The 21,881-nt window shown below is 44.2% G+C and overlaps 1 protein-coding gene across 1 annotated transcript in view; it reads left to right on the forward strand.

The window, feature by feature from the left end:
- Positions 1-18,256, forward strand: part of PHLPP2 (PH domain and leucine rich repeat protein phosphatase 2) — a 65,169-nt gene extending 46,913 nt beyond the window's left edge. The window contains exons 8-19 of the mRNA XM_077452258.1: positions 830-1,060; positions 2,881-3,080; positions 3,170-3,230; positions 4,969-5,064; positions 8,228-8,383; positions 10,381-10,581; positions 12,026-12,188; positions 12,389-12,519; positions 12,658-12,768; positions 12,852-13,046; positions 15,467-15,692; positions 15,896-18,256. Coding sequence (XP_077308384.1) covers positions 830-1,060; positions 2,881-3,080; positions 3,170-3,230; positions 4,969-5,064; positions 8,228-8,383; positions 10,381-10,581; positions 12,026-12,188; positions 12,389-12,519; positions 12,658-12,768; positions 12,852-13,046; positions 15,467-15,692; positions 15,896-17,002 — 2,878 coding nt within the window. The 3' untranslated portion in view covers positions 17,003-18,256. The remainder of the gene's footprint in view (positions 1-829; positions 1,061-2,880; positions 3,081-3,169; positions 3,231-4,968; positions 5,065-8,227; positions 8,384-10,380; positions 10,582-12,025; positions 12,189-12,388; positions 12,520-12,657; positions 12,769-12,851; positions 13,047-15,466; positions 15,693-15,895) is intronic.
- The last annotated feature ends 3,625 nt before the right edge of the window (positions 18,257-21,881 follow it).

Raw genomic sequence — 21,881 nt, forward strand, 5'->3', positions numbered from 1 at the left:
CAGGTTTTTTGGAGTTGTAATATTTTTGTCATTTTTTTTTTGGAAAATTAAGAAATGAAAATAAAATAAAATTCTATATTCTGGCACCAGTGCAGTACAGCATCATCATATAACTGGTGTGGCGGTGATCAGGGACACTGACTGGGGACAGTACAAAAAAAAAAAAAAAGAAAAAAAAATTATGTTTTTATTTTATTTTTTTATTTGTTTATTTTTTTAGTACTTTTTTTTTTTTCCGTCAAATTGTTTTTTTTAGCACACTGTGACCAGAGCAATATAATGTTACCATAGTAACATTGTACTACTCTGGGGGATGTGATCAGGATTTATTTTTTATTTTTTACACATTATGATTGCTTATAGCAGTGATTAGTCAAAGCTAAAACTTGGCACAGATGGGTTTTGATTGGCCCTGTCTGTACCATGTGATCACATTAACCAATCACAGCTAGCAACACAATTGTACACAATGGATGGCATGAAAGGAAGCCATCCATTGTGTACAACTGTCATGTGACCTGCTGTGATTGGTCACATGGTCCTGGCAGGGAGTCGGTACACTGGTCAGTCATCGGCTGTGTCCACTGGACACAGCAGGTGACGGATCAAGGCTTTTATTGAGAGGACGTCATATGACCACTCGGCAAGGCCACCGCCCGGTCATTCTGCTATAGGACGAGCAAGAAGATGTTAAAATACAGTTACGTTCACTCATGTAGTCCTTCAAACCTCAATCTGTTTGGATTCATCTATTGTCTATTTGAATTTCTACACAATCCTTTAAAATATGGTAAGTTCTGAAATATTTTTTTTTCACCTTCGCCTGCAGCCTGCAGACACTTAACCTTGACGGGAACTCCCTGACATCGTTGCCGGACGAGCTGGGGTCTCTACCGCAGCTAACGAGCCTTGGCCTTGCGTTCAACGACTTGATGACCATTCCCAAGGCTTTTGATAACCTTTCTTCTGTGGAGAAGTTGTGTATGGCGGGGAACCGACTGGAGCGTCTTAACCTGCAGACACTTGTGACCATGACGCATGTGAAGGTCATAGACTTGCGGTAAGCTGCTGGGTTCTTCACATATAACAGGACACATATGAAAGTAATAAAAACATGTACATTTTAATGAGTATAGACCACAAAGGTCTCTTACCTTTGGCTTTGTGTGCCTTTTAATGAAATTCTGTACTTGGAGAACCTGAACTGTGGAAGCTGTGCCCATAATAAGGCAGGCAGAAGGGAAGGAACTTGCCCGTGGTCATCATGCAGCTGATAATTTACTCATTACTGACTTACAATACCTTGTTCTGCACTGTGTCCCTTTGTGGAATCAACCGTCTTTGTAGAGGCAGGGCTTTGCTTCCTTCCAATGACCGGTGAGGTAATATTTAGGAAGCAGCAGGAGTAGTGGAGGAAGCATAGATACACAGAATGAATGAAGCATAAGCAGGAAAAGTCTTGCACTGCAGGCACTCAGGTACAGCTTATTCTCCAGCAAGGATAACACATCACTCCAAATCTGGTAAAATGTACACCTGTGAGGGATTTACAGCTATGAAGGATCAGAACAACAGTGCCTAGACACAATCACATGTCAGGATGTGCTCTGCTATTTTTAAGGAGAAATTTAAAACAGGAGATGTATCTTTCAGGGCATTGCTGATTTACAATGCCCTGCTCTGCACTGTGTCCCTGTGTGGAAGTGACCATCTTGGTAGAGACAGGGCTTTGCTTCTTCATGTCAGAACTTCCCCCCGATGACTGGTGGGGTAATATTTAAGAGGCAGCAGGAGTGGTTGAGGAAGTACAGATACCTAGAATGAATGAAGCAGGGAGATTCTTGCACTGCAGGTCCTCAGGTACAGCTTCCTCTCCAGCAACGAGAACACATCATTTTAAATCTGGTGAAACTAGCACTAGTGCCCTAAAAGCTCTCACGCTGAAGATGTACAGCTAAGAGGGATCAGAACAGTGCCTAGGCACAATAACATGTCAGGATGTGCTCTGCTATGATTCAGGAGGAATTTAAAACAGGAGTGTTATCTTTCAGGGCATTACTGACTTAGAGTCCCTGTGTGAAATTAACTATTTTGGTAGATGCTGGGCTTTGCTTTCTCATGTCAGAGCTACCCCCTTCCTTCCCCGATGACCGGTGGGGTAATATTTAAGAAGCCGCAGGAGTGGTGGAGGAAGCACAGATCCAAGGAATAAATGGAGATTCTTGCTTTGCAGGTCCTCATGTATGGCTTCCTCTCCAGCAAGGAGAACAAACCATTCCAAATCTCAGAAGACTAGCAGTCAAAGGCACTAGTGCTTTAAAATATCTCACACTGAAGATGTACAGCTGTGAGAGATCAGAACAGCAGTGCCTATGCACAGTCACATGTCAGGATGTGCTCTGCTATTTTTCAGGAGGAATTTAAAACAGGAGCTACAATACCTTGTTCTGCACTATGTCCCTGTGTGAAATCAACCATTTTGGTAGAGGCAGCACTTTGCTTCCTCATATCAAAGCTGCCAAGGATGACTGGTGGGGTAATATTGAGAAAGCAGCAGGAGTGGTAGAGAAAGCACAGATACACAGAATAAATGAAGCAGGGAAATTCTTGCACTGCAGGTCCTCAGCTTCCTCTCCAGCAAAGAAAATACATCACTCCAAATCTGTTAAAACTAGTAATAGTGCCTTAAAAACTCTCACACTGAACATGTACAGCTATGAGGGATCAGAACAACAGTGCCTAGGCACAGTCACATGTCAGGATGTGCTCTGCTATTTTTTAGTAGGAATTTAAAACAGGAGGTGTATATTTCAGGATCCATTGCTGGGTGTGTTAGCTTTGTGAATTGAACCTATACTCTGTCATCTATTACTTGCATAGGATGAATAACTTGACTCAAGTGACCGCCAGCATGGAGGGAATAAACCACATCACGCATTTCGATGTGCGAGATAACCAGCTATCCTCCCTGGACCTTGGCTGTATGGGGAACCTGGAACAACTGCACTGCGAACGGAACCAGCTGAGGGAGCTGAGGCTGTGTGGCTTCTCCCTGCGGGCGATCTATGCCGGTTCCAACAGTACGTTTGTACATTTTCCTTCATTGTTATTCCCACTTGTTGCTTCCTATTATTCACTGTGTATCTGTATTTGTGGTCTTCCTCTGCAGGGCTGACCTCAGTGAATGTTTACTTGGCGCCTTCTCTGCTCCACACTCTTGACCTGTCTAGGTAAGTGGACAGCGGATGGTATGTAGACACTTTTACACTTGTGTATGCATGTTTTTTTTACAGGGTCAGTCCACACCGAGCATTATCTGTCCTTCCATAGGTGTTGGGAATTATGGGCAGTAATAGCTCCCTTCCAGGCTATCAAACTTCACCACCCTCTGCAACAGTCTCTTCTACAATAATAGAAACCTACCTGTCTGCTCGCTTCTTCTTTGGAATGTAAACAGAGCTTTTAAGGTTCTTTGCATTAGAAGCAAGGAAGCAATAAAACCTCTGTAGTGTAATAATATGCTCTTACTAAATAAAATGCTGTACATACATACTATTACAATTATAGTAATACAATACTAGACTGACAGATATACATATAACAAGCACACACACACACACACACACACACACACACTACCTATCTGTACAATAGGAATATGCTAAATGTTACTTACCTCAGGTTATAGCAGCTTCACGGTTTCTATAGGCAACCAGGACTCCAGGCTATTCAAGCAATTGCAGAAATCGGGTGCTAGCTTAATCCTCTGGTGAAGTGTCTCCTGGCACAGACCTTCCTTGTTGTTATGTTATCATGGAGTCCCCCTGTCAGTTTATGCTGCAGGCCTTTTATTTGGAAAGTTTAGGTAGACAATCCGACATAGGCATACCTGTTCTCACTACTTCCTTTACATTAGTCTTCTATGGGTGAAACATTTCCCAATTCAACCTCTAGATGGTACTATAGTATCATACATGCCATAGGTCATATGTGTCAAAAGGTCACATTTATAGTAATACAATACAAGACTAACATATATACATACAACAAGCATGCGCACACACACACACACACACACACCCTACCTATCTGTACAATAGAAATACACTAAAAGTTACTTACCTTAGGTTATAGCAGCTTCACGCTTTCTATAGGCAACCAGGACTCCCGGCTATTCAAGTGATTGCAGGAATTAGGTGCTAGCGTAATCCTCTGGTGAAGTGTCTTCTGGCACAGAAGACCTTCCTTGTTGTTGTCATTATGGAGCCCCCCTGTCAGTTTATACTGCTGGTCTTTTATGTGGAAAGTTTAGGTAGACAATCCCACATGGGCATACACTTACTCACTACTTCCTTTACATTAGTCTTGGGTGAAACATTTCCCAATTCAACCTCTAGATCGCACTATTGTATCATACATGCCATAGGTCATATGTGTCAAAAGGTCAAGCTATTGTTGGCCTTGCTTACCTGAATGCATATTTTTCCCATTATTCCTGTAAAGACAATGGAAACATCTAACTGCCAACGGAAATTTGCCAAACATACAATAGTATCTATAGTCCCATTGTATTAGAGGACAGCTTGTGCAAAAGTTTCCAATGGCATTTGTTGGAAATGTTGGCCACGCTCACATGGCCACGCTCTTTTCAAAAAGTGTGAAGAGAAGATCCCCTCGCCCACTGTCACAGGTGGGGGGGGGGGGGGTTTCAGGGGAAGAGGGGGCAGGAACTGGAACAAGTTACATGTTCTACCCTAAATACAGGTGGAGCATGTAACATGTTCCAAAAGATGAACTTATCCTTTAAGGTGAGCATTATTGGGTGTTGAAATCCTTACTTTACAGATTGCTTAGGAGTGAGTTAGATTCTGTATATACATGTATATTGATTGAAAGCATGATAATTCCCCTTTAAGCAGTGCATTCATTTAAGCTCTGACACTTTTGAACATCATGTCTGTATTACAGGAACTGTCTAGTGTGGGTGCCAGAGTGGATATGTGAGGCCAAGAAGCTGGAAGTTCTTGATCTTAGCTGGAACGCGATAACAGAGCTGCCTCTCAGGTAATATTAAAGGTTTAGCTGTGTGCGGTAGAGAATTTTCACCTTTCCTAACTCCTTTACCCATATGCGCAGCGGCAAAAAGCTGTGCTTTAACACCCACACGCCACACATATGCATCTCTGGGAGTGTGCTCCTTACCTGCTCCCTGCACAAAGCCTGAGCTGGCGAAAATGTCTCTCAGTCCTGAGTAAATGTCCGTAGCTGGCAGGACCAACTTCTGATCATGTGACCACTGTGACAACCAATCATGTCCTTGATGACGCCCTGGAGGAGGGATGAAACGCGTCAACGTATTTCCGGTTTCACGAACCAGTGACCCAACTTCCGCTATCCGTGGAATGCAGGTCGTCCATCGGCGAACCCGGAGCTTACTGATGCCTGTTTTACAGAGCTGTCTCATGAGTGGCATTGTTTGATTACACATTTGATTTAGTACCAGCGGTACTTCACTATTGGCTTTTTTTATTTCTGTTTCCCATTATGAATGATCTACCTCGGTCCATCCACGTGAATACCCATATGGAAGTTTCTCTGAGAGTCCAGTTTATATACATTAGATCTTTTAGATCACTTAGACTGCAAAGCTGAGGGTCCATTACCTCTGGTGAGTGGGGTCACAAGAGGGGAGTGTGGCACTTGAAACACCTTATCCTGAACCACGAGGCACTTGAATTTGTAGCACTTAGCACTTGATTATATATATTTGATATATTGATTATATATGTATATATCTTAATAATATTGTCACGGTCGATATTTTATGAGCACATTATTAAGTTGATGTTCAATATTCTGCTAGCGCTGTTAATTTATGCATTCAGCCAATCACAGTGGTCACATGATCGCCAATCTTTCCTGCCCACCTGGGCATTAAGTGCTTTTAAAGAAGACATCAAGTCTGGCGGAAAGGGGTTAAAGGGACGTTTTTCAGTATTGTTGAAAATGTTTGTATCCTCCTCAAGGGAAGTGCAAATTTTCTTCACGTGGTTTCAACCGTTTTTCATTTTGCACCTGTTTTTACCCTAGATGAAACCTGCTGTGAGAGATATATGTAGGTTGCCATTGCTGAACATACCTTTTTGAAAGCACATTTCGCCTGAAAAACTGTTTTTACTTAGGGGTGCCGTTGTAGATCTGAAGCAGCTGTAAAACTTTGGATGAAATGGATGAATCCTGGTCCATTCTTTACGTCAAAGTTCTGGCATTTCCTCATGTTGCCGAAGCTTTCCTGTATATTTTTGTTGGCCATCATAAGTCTGGGCCATTAGGAATGTATATGTGGTGGGAGATAGCAGCACACTCTGACAAAACCCGAAGTCCTTAAGCTTTGCCTAAAAGATTGGTCTTGTATTTGGCTTTAAAGAGGAACTGAGCTCTAGAAGCTGTGCCGAAAAAGTCTAGGTTGAGGGCAAGGGGCCACCAGCATTGCCTGTGGTCTCCCGTCTCCCTGCAGCTAACCTTTACCATGCTTTGTTCTGCACTGTTTCCATATGTGGTGGTGGCCATCTTGGTAGAGGCAGGGCTTGGCTTCCTCGGGCCAGAGTCTCCAGCTAGGAGAACAGTGAGCAGCACAGAAGTGCAAACCCAAATCTCACTCCAGATCTCCTGAGACTGTAACTCAGAAGCACAGTGCCTTAGATCTCACGCCAATGGCTACTGAATACTGTACATGTTTGTGTATGTATGTACGTATGTGTAAAACAGTTCAAGTAATATTTACCCCATCATGGTTCTCCTTAAAAAACATTATAGTTCTCCCTAAAACCACTAAGGAGCAATGTATTGAAACCAATAAGAGTTTTCCAATACTTTGTTAACTTTAATAAGTTTAAAGTGGTTGTAAACCCTTACAAACCACTTTGACCTACAGGTAAGCCTAGATTAAGGCTTACCTGTAGGTCCAAGAAATATAGTAGGCAGGTATATGTATGTAGGTTTAGGAGATATTTACTAAAACACAGTCACAGCTGTCTACGGCGCATACGCCGTAGACAGCGGCGCATACGCCGTAGACAGCGGCGCGCAGGCGCACTATCGCCATTAGTGATGCATAGTAGCCCATTATGCTTTACCTTTGCAGGGAGACAAAGAGGAAGTAAACCCATTAGGGTTTACTTCCTTTTTAAGCCGGCAACTCATTGTAGTCCATAAAATCCAAAACTTTATTGGCTAAATGCTAAAACACACTGGTAACAATCTAATGCGTTTCGGACGTTGAAAGGCATTGTTACCAGTGTGTTTTAGTATGTAGTATGTAAGAAAAACATATAAAGGGGGGGGGGGGGGGGGGAACGTGCTTAATGTAACAATAATGAGATATATTAATCAAACAAATGATTTTATATATATATATATATATATATATATATAGATTAAGTCCAATGAGCAGCAGCTTAATGTGATATATATATATATATATATATATATATACAGAATAAAACATAAATTAGAGAATTTTAAGGTTTAAATTGCTGTCAATTGCTTGTTAGTAGAAAAACATAGTCTCAGATTGTGATAAAATATCAGTCCAGTTCTATTCCAAAACAGACACCAAAGTGAAATTAATCAAAAGAATGTGCCGGCACCTTAAGTAAAACTTGCTTACCAGATGGCAAGCAAAACCGGGCAGATGGCTATAGCCCAGCCAAGGCCTTTGCTTGTATAGGAGATCGTAGGTAAGCTTTAAATGGATGACTGCATACGTTTTCCAAACACTACTGGTGCCGAACGATCCAGGACCATAAGTTCAGCAGTAAACTCAGCAGTACCCAAGCAGAGAAAACCAACTATAGTGTAATATTGCTTCAATCGGTATTTATTGTATAAAAACTATATCGCACTTACATTTAAAAAGTTAAAATCGCTCATAAAAACAGCAGAGCCGGCCGGCTGCAAACAGAACCCGTCCTCCTAGCGAGACAGCGTGCTGACGTCAGCACGTATACTCCTCCAGGCGCGTTTCGTCATATGAGACGTTGTCAATGGGGAGATTATTATTATTATTTATGTAGCATGTAAGCTTCAGCTTATTATGGATCTTATTGTTTGAGTGTGGGAGCCAGAGAAGCCAGAGTAGCCAGTCTAAAACCACAAGAAGCTGAATCTGCAGTCAAGCTTGGAGTATTGTTTATCTGTCTTGTTAACTTTTTTCTTTCCCTGGCAGGATAATGGGCTCTTCTAGTCTGCGAAGACTGATGCTCGGACACAACCAGCTGAAGAGCCTTCCTTGCCCCATGGAGTCCATTCCTCTGGAGAGCCTGGATGTGCAACACAATATGCTGAGACACCTTCCAGACTCCCTCTTTACCGTAGCTTTAAAGTAAGTGTCTGTGGGAGGCACATCTGGAACCAGGGAGAAGGACTGTGACCATAGACATAGAAAAAGACAGATGGATGTGCGTGAAAATCCATTTATAAAGGGATACCCCCTCACCCCCCATCCTATTTATTCAGATAAGCATACTTCCATACATGTACTGTATACTTGCATACCTGTAAGTGAGGCTGGCTTTGGTTTTCAACTTTACACCCTGATGTGCTGGAAATGGACTTTACTTTTTCAAGCGCCTCTGACATCTTTTGGCAATATTGAGGGCTGTGCTTTGTACAGGAACCCGGCTACTCCCTAGTCCTGACGTTGACCAAGTTCCTGGCAGTATCTGAGGACGCTTTGCCCAATCTGCATCCACAGACTTTGCAATCACATGTGACTTTCCTTCTTTTTAAAACACTGAGATTTGCTCAGATCCTTGTAGACTGTCGTTTTACTGTAACACCCTTCTAGTTCAGAGTAGACTGCTAGGTAAATTTAGTTTAGCTCCTCTGTAAACAGTAGCGTGGGGATTGATTGCTTAGGGCTGCTCAGTGTTTCACAGGCTGCTGTTCTGCTACTCCCCCCTTTTCTGAAAGTATAGTGGGAGGGAGAGAAGGACAGGCAGCCTGAATATTTAGGGAACTCCAACCAATTCCTGGGGTTGTGTGCCCAGAAGGTGGAGGGATGGCCCCTAAGTAGTCTGAGGCCTGGCAGCAAGGGGGTGGTGTTCCTGGATCCAGTCCTGCAGGAAGAGACCACTGTGCAGGGGCTCTGAGAAAACTAGGGTAACCTTTGTAAAGAGATCAGGGGCCCAGCTAGGCTTAGCTGTGGGGCCTACCAAAGAACCTTTGTCCAGAGACTGAGCTGAGCCAGAAGGAATTTGGTGGCAAGAAATCCAACCATCCTGTGAAGTGAGTCCCCCCCCCCCCCCTCCTTTTACAGAGGAAAAGTGTCAGTGGGTTGCTTTGATCTCCTAAGGGGAGTACAGGCCACTATTAGTGCAAGAAGTTTTGACAGATATTTATTTTGCAAGTTCTGTACTGCTCCCCAGCCCTGTCCAAGTTTTTGCTTTGGAAAAAAAACCCCTACAAAGCAAACCTCTAGACTGATCTTTTGAGCCAGAGGAAGAATGGCAAAAATGCTGTTTGCCTGGCTGTGTGAGCTCTGAGGTTGGAAATAGGACCTAACTACCAGCGGCTCCTGTGTGGGTAGCGCTATATTAGGGAAAAGACAGATAATCATTTTCTGTCTTTCTGGGTACTCCTGGAGCAAGATTTTTTACAATGTTCTGGCTCTGTTCACTCTTAGCCCCCGTACACACAGTCGGACATTCCGATCACAAAATCCATCAGATTTTTTCCAGTGGATTTTGTCTGAAACTAGTGTGGCATACACACGGTCGGACAAAGTTGTCAGAAAATCCGATCGTTCAGAACGTGATGACGTTCGTTCGATACGATGGGACTACGTTCAGGCTAGTAGCCAAAAGCTTTGGTCTCGTTATTTGATCTGAGCATGCGTGGCACTTTGTCTGATCGGAATTCTCTACAAACGATCGGACAAAGTCCGATCGGATCATGTTGTCGGAAAATTTTATATCCAGCTCTTAAACTTTGTTGGTCGGACATTCCGACGGAAAAAGTCAGATGGATCCCACACACAGTCAAATTATCTGACAACATGGTCCGATCGGACATTTTACGTCGGAATGTTTACAGCTTTTATTGCTTTGGATGGGATTGTGAAGGGTTCTAAGTTCCTATTGCTGATTCTGTCCCCATGGAGTACTTACACCTCACTAATAACACAGGACATGTGAGAAAATCTCCTCAAACTAGGGGGAAGTCTCCCATTTTAACAGCGGTAGCAGAACTAGCGTTTTCTCATATTATTCAGGCTTCTATATAAAAATTTCTCTGAAAGACATCATGTTCAACCTTTCATTTGTGGGACGTACCTGTACATCTGTTGTAGTTTCCAATTATGTGGATGTCTGTTGTCAGTCTCAGGTTTCTGAACGCATCAGCAAACATCCTGGAGAGCCTCCCATCAATGTTCAGTGGAGAGGAGAGTGGGACCAGGTTGCAAGCTTTCTACCTAACCAACAACCAACTAATGGACCAGTATGTTCCTTTCCTGACCATCCATACCAACCTCAGGGTCCTGCATCTGGCCTATAACCAGCTGGAGACCTTCCCAGCCAGGTGAGACCATGGCAACTTGTATTTCCACTTGTATTTCCATTATGGGCTTAAACCAGGGGTCTCCAAACAAAGGGCCAGTGTATTGTCCTTCAGATATTAAGGGATCGGACTGTGGCCATTGGGAGTAGAAAATGTCCCAGAATCCATGTTCATATTGCCTCAGGCTTGGTGGTCATTAGGAGGAGAAATAGTGTCCCATAATTTGTATTAGTGGGAGTAATGTTGCCCAATCCTTGGTGTACATGAGAGGAATGGTTCCCCATCCTTGGTGTACATGAGAGGAATGGTTCCCCATCCTTGGTGTACATGAGAGGAATGGTTCCCCATCCTTGGTGTACATGAGAGGAATGGTGCCCCATCCTTGGTGTACATGAGAGGAATGGTGCCCCATCCTTGGTGTACATGAGAGGAATGGCGCCCCATCCTTGGTGTACACGAGAGGAATGGTGCCCCATCCTTGGTGTCAATCGGAGGAATGGTGCCCCATCCCCGGTGTCAATTGGAGGAATGGTGCCCCATCTCCGGTGTCAATTGGAGGAATGGTGCCCCATCCCTAGTGTCAATTGGAGGATTACCCTATTCTTGGTTTCAATGGGAGGAATCGTACCCTATTGGTTTCAGTGGGAGGAATCGTACCCTATTGGTTTCAGTGGGAGGAATCGTACCCTATTGATTTCAATGGGAGGAATGGTGCCCCATCCCTGGTGTCAGTTGGAGGAATGGTGCCCCATCATTGGTGTCAATGGGAGGAGAGGTGCCCCATCCTTGGTGTCAATGGGAGGAATGGTGCTCCATCCTTGGTGTCAATGGGAGGAATGGTGCCCCATCCTTGGTGCCAATAGGAGGAATGGTGCCCCATCCTTGGTGTCAGATGGATGAATATTGCCTCATATATGTGAAAGGAGTAGGGCCGGATAAAGGCAAGCAAAGATTCACATCTGGCCCACGTGCCACAGTTTGGAGACCACTGGCTTATACCAATGGTCCATATCATGCATTGTCTTCTTATTGGATAAACTCACTGATGTTAAGGGTGGGGGAGGGGGACTTCAAATGGCCTCTTTAAAGAGTCACAATGCATTATGCAAATCCAAACCCAGATTTAGAATTTGCCCTTTCTCTGAGTTTTCTAGAATGTGGAAGGGTTAGAACCTGTGTCAAGTTTTTATTTTTTTGCTGCATGGGACTCAATCAAGAAAATCTCCCATAACTTCCAGCAATGTGACAGGAAGTGAGTGGAGCTCATCTTCTCAAAGTGAATGTTAGTCAAACCTCAGGTCGTTGTCATCGGAACTGGTGTCCTCATACAGATAATTCTGGTCTACACCTGGACTGGTGACAACTAGAAGTCAGAAGGTCTACTTTGAGGACAATTGTATAGAGAATTTTGTAGGCATGTTGGCTCTTATTCTAGTGTCCTCACAAATAATCTGTCCTCTTGTAGCAAGCTCAACAAGCTGGAGCTCCTGGAGGAGCTGAACATTAGCGGTAATCGGCTGAAGTCGATCCCCAGCACAGTGTCGAACTGCAAACGGCTGCACACGCTCATCGCCCACTCCAACTGCCTCAGCGTCTTCCCGGAGATCTTCAACCTGCCACTGATCCAGGTCTCACTCCACCCCCAACCTTACATGACCTCTCCCAGCTGTCCATTTCTCGCTCTGATCCCCTTTTATGTCTCCCCCTACCTTCCCCTCTCTTACCCCCTGCAGGCTGTGCTACAGCTGTAGACTTGTGTACATGGTGTCATCTCATTGTCACTCACTCGGCCTATGGCATGAGATGTTGCTGCTCTTTGTTCCTGCAGCTGGTTGACCTGAGCTGTAACAGCCTGGTGGAGATTGCGGCCCCGGAGAGCCTGCCTCCTGTCCTTCACGAGCTGGACCTGAAAGGGAACATTGACCTGGTGCTGGACCATCAGCTACATGATATCTTCAGGTAGTAGGACGTCATTGTCCGCAGATGTTATTGGCCTTGCCGCTAGCAGGCCCTCGCAATAGCAGCTTCCTACACTCAGGTTAAAGGCACGTATAAAACGTTTAATAATTCTCGTATTCTGTTGATCTCTCTGTATAGTCACATCCCCATCCTGAAAATCGACAACAAACCTTTGCCAAATTCTGACCTGCCAGTGACCTCCATCTCCTGCAATCACGGTTTAGCAGAGATGTCCGGGCAGCGGAACAAGTGAGTACCGTTGGCATCTTTGACATGAGCTTCCTTTTTTTTAGTGACTGGGCAATGTTGATTGTTGTCCATCCTGCCTGCAGGCTCTGTGTCTCCTCGCTGGCCGTGAGCGACTTTGCCGATGGCGTGGAAGCTCTGTACGGTATGTTTGACGGGGATAAGAACGAGGAGGTGCCACGTCTGCTGCAGTGCACTATGGGAGATGTGCTGCTGGAAGAACTGCAGCAGTCAAACTGTGAGCGAACGTTCATGTGCCACACATTCCTGGTGTCACACAGGTGAGCCGCCATGTTTTCATAGATGGGGAAAACTGGAAGACAGCTCACAAATACAGTGAGGGGGGGGGGAGAAGTATTTGATCCCCTGCTGAAATGATCAGTCTATAATTTTAATGGTCGGTTTATTTTAACAGTGAGAGACAGAATAATGACAAAAATATCCAGAAAACTGCATTTCAAAAAAATTATAAGTTTATTTGCATTTTTAATGAGTGAAATAAGTATTTGAACCCTTTGCAAAACGTGACTTGGTACCTGGTGGTAAAACCCAGCAAGATTTCTGTCTCCCAGTTGTCTTCTATACAGGTAACAAGCTCAGATTAGGAGCACTCTCTTAAGCCCCATACACACTATCAGATTTTCTGCTGATTTTTTTCTTCAGATTTACCAAAACCATATATTATGAGGTCAAACCTTAGGAGTTTCTGATTTGTATGCAATCAGGCCGGCCCTTGCACTACATGGTTTTGGTAAATCTGAAGACAAAAATCAGCAGAAAATCTGATAGTGTGGATGGGACTTAAAAGTGGAGTTCCACCCAAAAAAAAAAAAATGTCATTAATGTGAATGAAATAAATAAATACTTACCTTTTTATGCCTGTTGCTATGTGGTCCCTCAAAATCTGCCTCCTTCAGCGCCGGGGCTCCTGACGTCACTTCCCTTGGCACCTCCGCTTGCTACTGCTCCTGGGAGATGTGTGTCATCATTTCCCAGGAGTCAGTGGGCTGCGCCGAGGGCTAGGTTGTCATAACAACGGGGCAGGCACTTCCGACGATGCCGCCCATTGTTATGGCAACCTGTATACTTTACAGCACCACTATGGCACATTACCGCGTATGCGCGAGAGCGGGGTGCACCGTGGCCGGGAAGATAGTGCTTGTGGGCTTCATGTGCCCACAAGCAAAATGGGAACGGCCAAGACACGATTATACAACTTCATTTTTTATATTACAGTGGACATTGGGGGATGAAATCTTCTATACAAGTGAGTGTTATATGTTAATGTTCTGACCTTTTAGAAGTGTTTAAAAAATAAATAAAAAAATTAGAACATGTTGTTGGAACTCCGCTTTAAAGGGAGTGTTCCTAATCTCAGCTTGTTAGGCCGCGTACACACGGGCGGACTGTTCGCCCAACTTTGTCCGCTGAACAGTGTTTGGGCGGACAGTCCGCTCGTGTGTGGGCTTTCAGCGGACAGTTTCAGCGGACAGTTTGACGGACAAGGTTTTTCGGAATTTCCGAAAAACTGTCCGCTGAAACCTTGTTTCAGCGAACAGTCCGCTCGTGTGTAGGCTTGTTCGTCAAACAAAGTTGCGCGCATGCTCAGAAAGGATTTTCACGCCGAAAGTTATAATGCAGTGTATAGGACGTCGTATTTTTCGTCCCGTCGTACGTGCCGTTCACGTCATCGCGCACGGTTTCAGCAAACTGTTCGTCCGTTGTGTGTGGCCATGTCCGTCCATGCTAATTTTGAGCGGACTGTTTGCCGAAACTGTTTGACGGACAAAGTTGGGCGAACAGTCCCCGCGTGTGTACGCGGCCTTACTTGTATAAAAGACACCTGTCCACAGAAGCAATCAGATTCCAATCTCTCCACCATGGCCAAGACCAAAGAGCTGTCCAATGATGTCAGGGACAAGATTGTAGACCTACAGGCTATAATGGGTTACAAGACCATCGCCTTGGCAAAAATACTCTTCCCCCTCCCCCAAACTTCCCAACTAGCCTTCCAGTACAAATCCGGCCCCCCCCCCCAAAAAAAATACTCTCATAGCACAAATTACCCTGAATCATCCCTACTAGCACAAATCCCCCCCCCCCAAAAAAATTCTCACAAGCACAAATCTTCCTCTCCAAATTTCCCCTTTTAGCACAAATCCCGCTCAGTCATCTTTACCAGCACAAGTTCCCCAATCCCCTGCCCAAAATCCCATCACTAGCACACATCCCCTCCCAAATCTTCCTTCCCAGCCAAATTGCCCCCCAAGTCACGCTTCTCAGCCCAATCACCCTCTGCACAAATCCTCTCCCCTTCGAATTCCCCCTTTGAGCACAAATCCCCCGTTCTAGCACTAATACTTTCCCCCCAGCACAAATCCTCCTCTCCTGGCACCGATTACCCCAAATCATCCCTACTAGCACAAATACCCCCCCCCCCCCAAAAAAATTCCTCACAAGCACAAAAATTTATTTTGTTGAGAAATCAAATTGAGCCCCCCCCCCCCAGCAATGTGGATGTTCCCAAAATAGGAGAAATCCTACCTGGTCCTCACTAGTTTATCAAAGCTGTTGGCATTCACTTTGTTGCCTGCCCTTACCAGGACTTTTAGTTTTAAATCTTTATATTGGCTGATTCTGGTTCCAGCATTTTCGGGATGTGATTGCAGTAATAATGGCTTATTTCTATTTCTTGCTACAGAAAGCTGGGGACTGCAGGCCAGAAGCTGGGCTCTTCTGCGGTTCTGTGTTACGTTGGACGCGGTGCGGCCGATCACAGCTTCTCCCTGACCATTGCCAACGTTGGGACTTGTCAGGCTGTGTTGTGTCGGAACGGGCAGCCCCTCGCTCTGTCCAGGGTCTTTAGCTTGGAGCAATGTCCTGAGGAACTTTTACGGATCAAAGAGCAAAAGGCGATCCTCACCGAGGTATGTGGAATTTATGGATTGTCCGGTAACGATGAATGGGAGTTGACTGTTTTATTTACTACATGCATTTCTATCACTGGTGAGGTGGTGGCTTCTCTGTTCAATTCATTGTGTTAGAGTGAGCTTAGGAATTTGGTTGTTACCGGCAATAGACCATTTTTCTCTCTCAGCTAACCCATTGTTTAACTGGTCTTGTCTTGCAGGACAACAAGGTTAATGGTGTCACCTGCTGTACCCGTCTGCTGGGCTGCACCTATCTACACCCGTGGGTGCTCCCAGATCCTCATATCACCACGCTGCCACTGACCGTGCAGGATGAGATGTTAATTCTGGGGAGCAAAGCATTGTGGGAATACGTACCAGCAACAGAGGCCGTTCAAACCGTCCGCCACCTCCCCGATCCGCTGGCCGCTGCTAAGAAGCTCTGTACTTTGGCGCAAAGCTACGGCTGCCAGGACAATGTAGCCGCTTTGGTGGTGTGTCTCAGTATTGGAGAGGACACCTGCACTTGTGAGATGCACACACTAACGTTACCTAATCCATCCGGTTTGGCCTCCGCCGTGGCAACAAAAGAGTCTCCCGACTCGGTCACGCCGTCCTCCAGCAGCGGCATCGCCTCTGAATTCAGCAGCGAAATGTCCGTGTCGGAGGTGAGTAGCGAAGTTGGATCTACGGCTTCAGATGAGCACGCCATAGCCAGCCTAGAAGGAGGTCTCATCCTGCGTCCCGAGCGCAGGTGCAGCTTGCACCCCGTCCCCTCAGCCAGCACCTTTCAGCGGCAGCCCTCTTGCGCTACCTTCTCCAGCAACCAGTCGGAGAACGGTCTGGACAGCGACGATGAGCTGCAGGCCGAAGGCCTCATCATGGGCAGCCGGCTGGAGGTGGAGGTGGACATTCACTGCAGCAGGCAACATTCCCCGGAACCTTCAGGTATCGGCACTTTCCAGAGCCTTGAGGAGGACGCTTGTGGAATTTCCATGCAGATTTTACAACAGAACACCATAAACCACAACCAGAGCCAAGAGAAGGACGAGCTGCCTTCCTCCATGTCTGGGCTGAGTTTATATAAGAAGAAGCACTCCAATGGCTCTGTGGTACCGCTCGAAGAAATGCTCAACTTAATCGAGGTCGCTTCTGAAGCTCCAAAGAGAAAAACTGGCTATTTCTCTGCTCCTTCCCAGATGGAACCCGAGGACCAGTTTGTGGTTCCTCCACACTTGGAAAACGAGGTGAGGGAGCAGCTGCACGAACTGGAGTCAGCAGCAGAAGACAGAGTCTACGCCCCCGAGGAGTTCGACACTGCCTTGTGACCCCATGGATCTCCAAAAAACCCCACCATCAATGGTCTGCGTGATCACACAAATTGCACATTTTACAACCTAAATATTGCCAGTTTGAACAAACAACAAAGAAAAAAAAAAGAAAGAAAAAAAACCTTCTTACTACTGAAACTTTTGCTAAGAAAGGTGCAACTTTTTTTTTTTCTGTGAAACAAAGAAAACGCTCATTTAACCTGTACATGGTTGAGGGATCTGCCAATCACAGCATACCTCTCAAATCCTCCCCCCCTTTTTTAACACCAAATGTTTTGTTTAGCTTTTTTTTTTTGTGCATTTAATTTATTAACGCGTTTTAAATTCCTGGTTGTTGAGCCAATGAACAAATGTGAATCAAATCCAAATATTTCTATTTTGAACGAAGTGGATCTGTGGAAGCATGAAGACACCCTCAACCATGGCTTGGTCCTTTGGGATGCGTCCTGAAGCCCTTGGCCTTCACTGGCGTATTATAGGAAGAGGATTCTTAAAGGTGGGGACCATCATTGGACAAAAAAAAAAAAAAAAAAATAGGTCTTCTGATTTCTATTTTTATCCTCTTCCAGAAACACACTTGAACACATTGTTCCTTTTTAGAACAAATACGTTATATTGGTGCTTATAAAGAGCACACTAATTCTCAAAGAAAATTTATTTTTTTAAATTGTTATGTCTATGAGCTGCTCCATAGCATCTGGTTTGTATCTAAAGCCAACATTTTTGTTTTATTTTGAATAGAGCAGGTAGAATATGGTTAAAGCGTATTTCCACTTTTGCAGCCTCCAAAAATTATCACTTGAAAAATCGGATTATCTGCATTTTGCCGATAACTGATTTTGCTGTGATTTTTTTGTTTTTTACTGCGTTTTTCATAGGTCATGTGACTTAAAGCCCGAAAAGGTGCCGGTAATGGCCCAAAATAAATTCATAGTCATTTAAATTTATGATATTAATTTAAAAGTCGCGTATAATATAATTATATATATATATATATAAGATTTTTTTTTTTTAACTACCTGTTTTAGTTTCGGTTTTCGGACCAAGTGCATCCTGAATTTTCAGTTTCGGTCCAGAATTTTCACTTCCTTGCACCACTTGTGAAAACGCACTTTAAAACCTCTGCCAGCCATTTACAATTGGGGGAAAATAATGATTTGATCCCCTGCAGACTGTGTACATTTGCCCACTTACAAAGAAATGATCATTTTTATCATAGGTGTATTATAAATGATAGAGACAGAATATCAACCAAAAACCCAGAAAAAAAAAATTATTCAAATGTTATAAATTGAGTTGCAGTTCAGTAAGTAAAATTATTTTTTGATCCCCAAGCAAAACATGACTTAGTAGTTGGTGGAGAAACCCTTGTTGGCAAGCACAGAGGTCAGACGTTTCTTGTAGTTGGTGGCCAGGTTTGCACACATCTCAGGAGGGATTTTGGTCCACTCTTCTTTACAGATCTTCTCTAAATCCTTAAGGTCTCTTGTCTATAAGAAGTTTCAGCTCCCTCCATAAATTTTCTGTGGGATTAATGTCTGGAGACTGGCTAGGCCACTCCATGACCTTAATGTACTTCTTCTTGAGCCACTCCGATTTGAAACTTTGAGTTGCCAGGCGACAGCCAAAAAACCTCAATGATTTAGAGAAGATCTGTAAAGAAGAGTGGACCATAATCCCTCCTGAGATGTGTGCAAACCTGGTCGCCAACTACAAGAAAAGTCTTACCTCTGTGCTTGCCAACAAGGGTTTCTCCACCAACTACTAAGTCATATTTTGCTGGCAATCAAGTACTTATTTTACTTACTGAACTGCAACTCAATTTATAACATTTGTATCGTGTTTTTTTCTGGAGTTTTGGTTGATATTCTGTCTCTATCATTTAACATGCATCTATGTTAAAAATTACAAACCCTTCATTTCTTTGTAAGTGGACAAATTTACAAAATCTGCAGAGGATCAAATCATTATTTTCCCCATTGTATGCATCCCATTTGAGAGATTTACCTTAACGTCCTCTCCTGTAGATTTGTTGGTGATGCTGCTGCGTGTACAGGAGAGGGGGAGCTCCTTGTGTCCATGGCCACTCTTCCTGGTTTTGGATGCCACCCAGGGGATCCTACGGCAGTATCAGGGCTTGGCTTTAATGCTGTCCCTCCCTTGCCTGTGGTTAAGGCTGGAGAAAGTTCACATTTCAGGTTGCAGACTCTGATGTTCCAACACAGCCTGCACTATCTGCTGTCCCCCCTTTGTGAGTGCAATTTAATTGTTTGATAAATTGATATGCTTTTAATATTTACTACACGAAAGAGTGTTTGCACTGTGGTCTTCTTTTCTTGTTTACATTCTATATGGAGCACTCTCACCTGTACACCCAGCAACATCACCAACATAGAGTTGCTGGTTGCTATTTAGTTGTGGGCTGCACACCCCTATGGAGTAGTTTTTTTTCCCCTTGTTTAAAATCCAATTTCTCAATCGTCCCTTACTCTCCATTCCTAGTGGCAATGATCACCAAGACAAATAGAGAGTGTAAATCTAACCAGTGGGGACACGGACATCAATCAAAAGCAGCAAGAGGTTTGAACTCTTCCCTACTCTTATCCATAACTAAAAAGAAAAACAAAAAAGTTTGGCTTTGGATACAAAAGGCAAAAATAACATCTCCACCCAAGACTAATTCCTTTATTTTGGGATTTGGGCAAGGTTTGGACCTCCACCAGAGCTTAGTTTTGTCCACAACTTGAGCTGGGAGGATCTCCCTCGATTGGGCTTTGACCATGTTCCCATGCAGAATCCACTAGTGGGTGCATGATACAGTATTTATTGACCCGTATCCTCTGGTGGATTCTCTGGAGGCAAATCTCAAGCTTGCAGAACAGCAGCAACTTGTCTGAAAGTATAATTTCCACATATCACTGCTAAGCCTGGATTTGAGGTCCCTTTGCCACAACAGTGGGACAGCAGTATTCCCAACACTAAATGTCCCAGAAACGAGGTTGGTTCTGCAGACCCAAGATCCAGAAGTTGGTCACTTCCACTTTAATCAACACCCATAAAGCCAAAATGGGCTGACACCTTGGAATCCTGCATTTTCCCAAGTCATCCTCTGCCAAGGCCTAAAGCACTGGGCTGTTCAAATTGAATTCCCAGAAGTCAGTGCTTCAAAATTGGACTTGCTTGCTATTCAATTGCTAAATCGTAAATTGCCGAAGAAGCACTTTAGAAGGCAACGTTTGGGCAGAAGGGCAGATGTGACGGAGCATGGTTGACGTAAGCTCCCCCATTTTGGGGGACTTCCTAATAAGCTACGAACAAGGAACATTTCATAAACTTTTCTAAGGTTCGCATTGACCGAGGCGCTCGCCTTGATTATTTTCTCTAAGAGAACAGAGACCTTCGTGATCTGCTGCATCAAAGCCGCTTATCTCTTAAGCACTTTTAAATGAATTTTATTTTTTTCCCCCTCCAATTATTCTTGTAAATGAGGCAGCAAACAGGGAAAACAGTATCGCAACGGCCGAGAACATTTAAAAGGTTTGGCTTCTGTGTACATTCCTTGTGAAGCCGCAACTATTGATAAGCGCATTACTGTCTCAAGTATTTGAATTGTATGAATATCTGTTATACCTGATGATAGTTTTTAAAGTTATGTGGGGGGGGGGGGGGGGGGGTCACAAACTTGATGAAAGCTAAATTATCAAAAAGAATTCTACTTTATTTGTAAAGGAAGCGGTCAACCCCTTTCTTGATTTTTTTTTTCCGTTAACTACTGACCCAGAACACATCAGAAGAAAAGGTAACGAGGTCTTTTTAGTTCTAGATGCACTTTTTCCTGTCCCTGCCCGAAGATGGCAAAGAGTCAGATAATGTAGGTGGAAACCTTTGCCATGGACAGGGCCTTCTCTGTTGGCGATATTGCTATGAATTTGTCCAAGCTGCACTAAACGCTTCATACGTATGGCTGTATGTCACTGCTGATCACTTGGACTATAATCGGCTTTTATTTTCATGTAAAATTTCAGCTTAAAGCACAGATACTTGATGGGAGAGTGAATGTTATACAATGAATGGACTGTTGGTCTGTGTGCGTAGTGGGGTGGACCAACATAGCAGGTTTAGGTATATAGTGTGTTGTCAGTTGACCTGTCAATGGAATGAAAACCACTCTTACAAACAAGGCATGGAAAGCCATAGCTGGGCTTTGAAAATGTAAATCTGACTTTATCTCGGGCAATTAAAGCTGAGCATATGACAAAGAATATCAGCAGACGTCCCCTTCATCAAAATCGCATATAAAAAAATCTGTTGATGCAGAGATCTAAGCAGCTTAAGTTCCTCTGTGGATTTTGCCCCTCCGGTTAAACTCAAGCTTGGTTCCCATCCTGAAGTTCTGTGTAGCTCTTGGCCCTCCTATTTAACTCAAGCTGGGTTCCCCTCCTGAAGTTCTGTTTGGATCTTGGCCCTCCTGTTCAACTGAAGCTTGGTTCCCCTCCTGAAGTTCTGTGTAGATCTTGGCCCTCCTGTTCAACTCAAGCTTAGTTCCCATCCTGAAGTTCGCTGTAGATCTTGGCCCTTCTGTTCAACTCAATCTTGGTTCCCTTCTTAAAGTTACGTGTAGATCTTGATCCTCCTTTTCAACTCAAGCTTGGTTCCCATCCTGAAGTTCTGTGTAGATCTTGGCCCTCCTGTTCAACTCAAGTTTGGTTCCCCTCCTAAAGTTCTGTGTAGATCTTGACCATTCTGTTCAACTCAAGCTTAGTTCCCATCCTGAAGTTCGCTGTAGATCTTGGCCCTTCTGTTCAACTCAATCTTGGTTCCCTTCCTAAAGTTACGTGTAGATCTTGCTCCTCCTTTTCAACTCAAGCTTGGTTCC

This window comes from Lithobates pipiens, unplaced genomic scaffold (genome assembly GCF_037356315.1).
Source record: "Lithobates pipiens isolate NorthernLeopardFrog02 unplaced genomic scaffold, aLitPip1_a1.2 Scaffold_10, whole genome shotgun sequence".
Taxonomy (NCBI): Eukaryota; Metazoa; Chordata; class Amphibia; order Anura; family Ranidae; genus Lithobates; species Lithobates pipiens.